The sequence below is a fragment of the Suricata suricatta genome, chromosome 7 (assembly GCF_006229205.1).
Source record: "Suricata suricatta isolate VVHF042 chromosome 7, meerkat_22Aug2017_6uvM2_HiC, whole genome shotgun sequence".
Lineage (NCBI taxonomy): Eukaryota > Metazoa > Chordata > Mammalia > Carnivora > Herpestidae > Suricata > Suricata suricatta.
Window position 1 is genome coordinate 129,114,325 of NC_043706.1, and position 6,000 is coordinate 129,120,324.

At 42.1% G+C, this 6,000-nt stretch overlaps 1 protein-coding gene across 1 annotated transcript in view; it reads right to left on the reverse strand.

Annotated features, from left to right (window-relative positions):
• Positions 1-5,782, reverse strand: part of PPIL4 (peptidylprolyl isomerase like 4) — a 29,714-nt gene extending 23,932 nt beyond the window's left edge. The window contains exons 1-4 of the mRNA XM_029944793.1: positions 5,652-5,782; positions 825-892; positions 673-737; positions 287-404 (exon numbers count right to left, since the gene is read on the reverse strand). Of these exons, the coding sequence (XP_029800653.1) occupies positions 287-404; positions 673-737; positions 825-892; positions 5,652-5,721 (321 nt within the window). The 5' untranslated portion in view covers positions 5,722-5,782. The remainder of the gene's footprint in view (positions 1-286; positions 405-672; positions 738-824; positions 893-5,651) is intronic.
• Between the last annotated feature and the right edge of the window lie 218 nt (positions 5,783-6,000).

Here is a 6,000-nt window from a genome sequence, read left to right on the forward strand (position 1 = left end):
TTAAAGATTTTATTTTTAAGTGATCTCTATACCCAACTCACTACTGGATTCCTTCCCATTATAGTGAAGCTCAAACTCACAATCCTGAGATTGAGTCGCACACTCTACCAACTGAGCCAGTCAGGCACCCCCCATATTTTTTTATATAGAAAAAATATAGTGTAATATTTTTCTTCTAACAAATATCTTTGCAATTCTCTTCTTATTGGATAGTTTAAAGAGATAAATCTGTGGCTCTTTCTAGTCCTTCATTTTAAAACAAAATTCATCTCACTCATTTCCTAACCTGAGATCCATGTTGATCACTGCCATTGTTCACCATGGACACGGTACCTTTCTTCTTGTGCTTAATTCTTGGTACTTTTTCAGCCTCAAAAAAGCTTGCTTGATCACCATACAGCTGACTGAAAAAATACATAATAAAGTTTTAAAATATAAGTACTTTCAATATGAAATACAGAAGTAATAGTAACAAATAGGACTGTCATTTCTTTATAGAAATACCATTATGATTCAGAATACTCTTTTTTTTTTTTGGCTATAGACATTTATGGAACTTAGGGGAAAAATCTATATATTCCAACCATATTTTAAAAAGCAGATTGAAATGTGCTAGTTAACACTGTTAAGAGGCAATTCTATTTTTCCTCATTTAAAAATAAAAGAACTCACCCAAAAACAGACTCTCCTCCACGGCCAGTCCCTGTAGGATCACCAGTTTGTATAATAAAATCCCTCTATAATAAATAAAATATATTATTAATTCACAGAGTTTGCTAAGTGGTTCCGATAATAAAGAACATGACTAATATCTACCAACTTACCTGTACATTGTGAATAAGACAATAATTGTAATATTTTATTTTGCACAACTTCAGGAAATTCAAGCAAGCTGAAAGAAAGTAAATTTTATATTTATCACAGTAGTTCACAAATACATTTTTAAGCAAGTATATGCACCGTTGGTATAATTTAATTTCTAAATTACCATACAAACACCTCCCTCTAATGCTCAAATGTCCGAAGTCATAAAAAAGGAAGTAAGCCTAGAAAAAAGCAATATATTTCAAATTATCTTTGTATTCTCTTTTTCTTAGAACGTCTTGATCATCTGAGCTAATGCAGAAAACTAACATTTGGGGTAAGCAATCATTTACTAATTAGTTTTGCAAGAGAAAAAAGGAACAAAGAGTGCACTATAATGGGAAGAAATCCAGCAGAATACCTCTAAATGGATACAATTTATATAAATTAGAGAAAATCAAGTATCTGAGACCAATTTTTTTTTTACAGATTTTATTTTAAGTAATCACTATACCCAACATGGGGCTCAAACTCACAACCCCAAGATGAAGAGGCACATACTCCACCAACTGAGCAGCAAGGCGTCCAAGACCGATTTTTTTAATGATGATTAAAGAGACCTTCACCAAAACCCACGCACTGATCACGTACCGGCTTTCTCATATGAAGTCATTCACTTACTCGATAAACGTTTGCCAAGTACTTTCCAGCTGCCCGGCACCACTGTCACAAACACCATGACACCACAGTACCTGTCCTCAACAAGTCCACAGTCTAACTGTGGAGAGATACATGAACAAGCTCTCAGAACACGAAGCTAGAAACCAGACAGAAGGACACAGGAGGCCGTCTAGAGTGCTTGTACTCAAACAAAAATAGTAACAATCCTGGATATACCCGATAATACCATCTGTGTCACTTAAACAGTAAAACAGTAAAATGTGGTTTTAAAAAAGCCACAAGAATTCAAAAGAGAGATTGCTTGTGGCCAGGAAAATTAGAAGACCACATGGAGGTTTAAGGTGGGCATTAAAAGAACTAGACAGGCAAAGAGTAGACAGAGTAAGCATTTCAAGCTGAGAAGACATTGGGAATAAGTCTGGAAGTGCAAATTTAAGTGTTTTCTGAAGGGTCCGAAAGACCAGTTTAAGTTCTGTAACACCCCAGTAATACTAGAGTAAGAGACATAGAGAGACTGAAGGGGTAGGATGGGGCTAATCTATTGAAAAGTCTTGAATACCAAGTTTTTTATCATTTTTCCAGGAAAAACAGATTCCTGGGATTACTGCTAAATACAGTGCTACATAGCACATGTGATACAAACGTACAGCACAGGTACCACTCTGGTAGAGGATACTTAAAGTGGGAGGGCATACATGAGGACAGGAGGTATATGGGAAATCTCTATACCTTTCCCTCAGCTTTACTCTCAACCTTAAATTGTTCTTAAAATATAAAGTTTTTAAAAATAGGCAAGAGGGGTGGTGAACAGAGCATAATGTATCGAGAAGTAGAATCACTGTATTGCACCTAAAACTAATGTAACATGTATCTCTAAACTCAAATTAAAAAAAAAATTTTTTTAAGGCAAGGGGGAGAATCTATAAATTAAAAGATTTAAGAAAGGGGTGCCTGCCTGGCTCAGTCGGTAGAGTATGAGACTCGATCTCAGGGTTGTGAGTTCAAGCCCCACGTTGGGTGTAGAGATTACTTAAAAATAAAATCTTTAGGGGCACCTGGGTGGCTTAGTCACTTAAGTGTCCGACTTTGGCTCAAAGTCATGATCTCATGGTTCATGAGTTAGAGCCCCGCATTGGGCTCTGTGCTGAGAGCTCAGGGCCGGAGACTGCTTCAGATGCTGTGTCTCCTTCTCTCTGCCCCTCCCCCACTTTCTCTCTCTGTTTCTCTCTCTCTCAAAAATAAACATTAAAAAAAATTTTAAATAAAAATAAAATCTTTAAAAATTCTTTTTAAAAGTATTTAAGACATGTATCAACCAATATAATAATGGACCTTGTATGGACCCTTATTTAAATGACCAAATAGTAAAATAAAAAAATTTTAATGGTTTTATTTATATTTGAGAGAAAGACAGACAAAGAGAAAGAGAGAGCTAACTTGATGGAATAGGGGCAGAGAGATGGAGACAGACTTTGAAGCCCTCTTTAGGCTCCGAGCTGTAAGCTGTCAGCACAGAACCCAATGCGGGGCTCCAACCCACAAGCAGTAGGATCATGACCTGAGCCACAGTTGGACATTTAACTGACTGAGCCACCCAGATGCCCCAAAATTACCAAATATTTTTAAGACCTTTATGAGACAATAATAAAATATGAATGAAACTAAAACATTATTGCTAATTTTTTCAGATATGATAATGATTTGGGGTTATGTTTTTAAATAATTTTTTTAGAAATACAAAATGAGGGGCGCCTGAGAGCTCAGTCAGTTATGTCTGACTTCAGCTCAGGTTATGATCTCGCTGTTCCCCAGTTGAGCCTCATGTCCAGCCCTGTGCTGACCGCTCGGAGCCCAGAGCCTGTTTTGGATTCTGTGTCTCCCCCCTCTCTCTCTCTACCCCTCCCCTGCTCATGCTCTGTTTCTCTCTCAAAAATAAATCAACATTAAAAAAATAGAAATACAAAATAAAGTAATTACAGATTAAATAAAGCCCATGTAATGGATTTGTTACAAAAAACCCAGTACAAATGAAACAATACGACTCTTCATTATAGCTGGTCATTGGCACATGAAGGTTCATTCACATGACTCTTTCTACTTCTGTTTATGTTTCAAGTTTTCTATAATAAAAAGTAAAAAAATTGAAAGAAACAGAAGAAAGGTTGAGAGGGAAGGAGGAAGGAAAATAAGCCTGGAGAGGTTTACTATATAAATCGATAAATAGTTATACACGTAAGTAAATATCCAATCATGTGCTTGCAAATATATACAAATGGAGTGAGCCTGTGTTTTTAGTGTTCCAAACTACCATTGCGGAATGGCTGCTTGTGTATTGTGTCTGTGTTCACTAGCTGGGCTAACCCTGCTCCCTCTGTAGTTCCTAACAACCTTGGGGAAAGGCGCGCCCCACTCATCTGCTAGGTGCTGCCCACATGAAGAAACAAACTCAAAGGAAAGCAAAACCAAGAGATGAAAAACACAATTCCCTATAATAACATCATTTGAACCCCTGGATCCCACCATCTTTAAAGCCAAGCTTACCCCAGTAACAAGAGGCAATCAATTTTTTTCTTTATTTACGCAAACCTTGAGTTTCTATCGTCCGCACAGAGAATCCTAATAAACGCTATGTACATTAGTCACTAAATGAGCCTTCAGTGTGTGCAAAGTGGCTGGCATTGCACCAAGTGCTTAGGGATAGAAAGATAAGGAAGGCACAGTCCCTGCTCTCCTGGAGTTTACATTCTTGAGAGGAGACAAGATTTGCAAGCAGTTACAGGATAACAGGTAAACAATATAACAAAATGTTCCATGTTTTTTAAAAAGATCTCAGAGCAGAAAAAAAAACAGATCTAACTCTGCTTAGGGACATGGGAGAGCTTCACAGAAGAAACCAGGCTTGATCCCAGGAATGAATAGTAAGCCGGAAGTCGGGAACAGGACAGCAGTGGAGAGAAATGCGGGGTAGAGGCAACAGTACGGAAAAGGCATGGATGGATGATCGGTAAGGACGCACGTTCCAGCGCTTAGTGCCGTGGGCGGGGGCGGGGGGCACAACTGCGGGTACGCTGTGACTCGGCAGGAAAGCCCTTACTGTACCTACTCTGGCTAGTTTCATCCTCTTCGATAGACTCCGCATTCCAGGGGGAGGATCCTAACTGTTACTAACCTCTGTGGCCTCCAGCTTCTCCCTGCTCTGAAACATCCTCCACCCTGCCTGTTATCTTCCTAAAACAAGTTTGCCAGTGCCTGGATCCGGATTTTAAAACCTTCCAAGACCCTCATCAGTAGAGCACACAATACTATTCACATCTTGATCCGACCAATATCACCTATACAAGCAGACACGAAGTCTGCCATTCCATGCCACAGATCATTCCTTCAAGCCATGCCAAACTACTTGCTGTTTCCAGAAAGTTCCCAGCAAACTTCAAAAAAAAAAAAACCCTCATTCCCACTCATCTTAGAAAGAGCTACTTCAAGTGTTCTTTCTTTGCTAGCTTCGCTTCTCCCCGCCCCCAAAGAGGAAGAATTACTCTCCCCTCTGGTTTCCATGGCAACTCACACATTCTTCAACTACACTGCTTACAATGGGTTTTTAAGACTTAACAACACTTAAAGGGGCTCCCACGTCTATTTCTCTCAGTGGAAAATTAGACCCTCAAGGACAAGACGCCGATCCCAGAGCTTGGCACAGTCTACACAACAGGCGATCAATGAGCGTTTGCTATGGCACACCGTGCACACCTCCGGACAGCCCTTCCTCCGCCCGCGCTGGATGCCCACACTCACTGCTCCAAACACATCCCTCCTACTTCCATCAGTGGTTACACTCCAAGGAATACTGGTTGTGTTCCTCTCACAAGGAAAGCGCAGTACTAGACACAAAACCTAGAGGCATGGTATATGCAGCCTGCACGTACGCACACACACGGGCATTTAATGCCACAAGCCCCCGCCACCCGATTGGCCAGCACCAGAGACGAGAGAAAGGCCGCTCCTCACAAAAACTTTTCCAACCACGGCCCGCGCGCGAGTCAAACAGCCCAGTCGTGGACGCCAGGAAGCCAGAAGCTCGAACCCGGTCAAGGGGACCGGGCAGCGAAGGGACAGTGGGGAAAGGAGCTCGCGGCCCCGGCTAAACGTGAGCGGGGCCCGGGCCTCACCGCGCGGCCGCTCCTCGGTATACAGATCGATGACGACGTCGCCCAAAGTGGTCTCCAGCAGGACCGCCATGGCGCCCGCGGCTCCTCCGCAACCAGCCGCGGCTGTGACAGGCGCAGCTCGCCGCGGTCTACGCCCTGCGTCAGTCTCCGCGCGACGCTTTTCTACGTCATTCTTCCGGCGCCCCCGGCTGGGGCAGCGCTGTGCTCCTGGCCCGCCATTGGCGCGGTCCTTTTGAAAATCCTGGCTCGCCCTGCGCGACTGGCCCCGAAGCCTGTCGCCCGAAAGGACGTCTGCAAAGGGTATTGTGTCTCTTTTGTGTCCATCTCGAGAACGAGGCGGCCCTTCGAG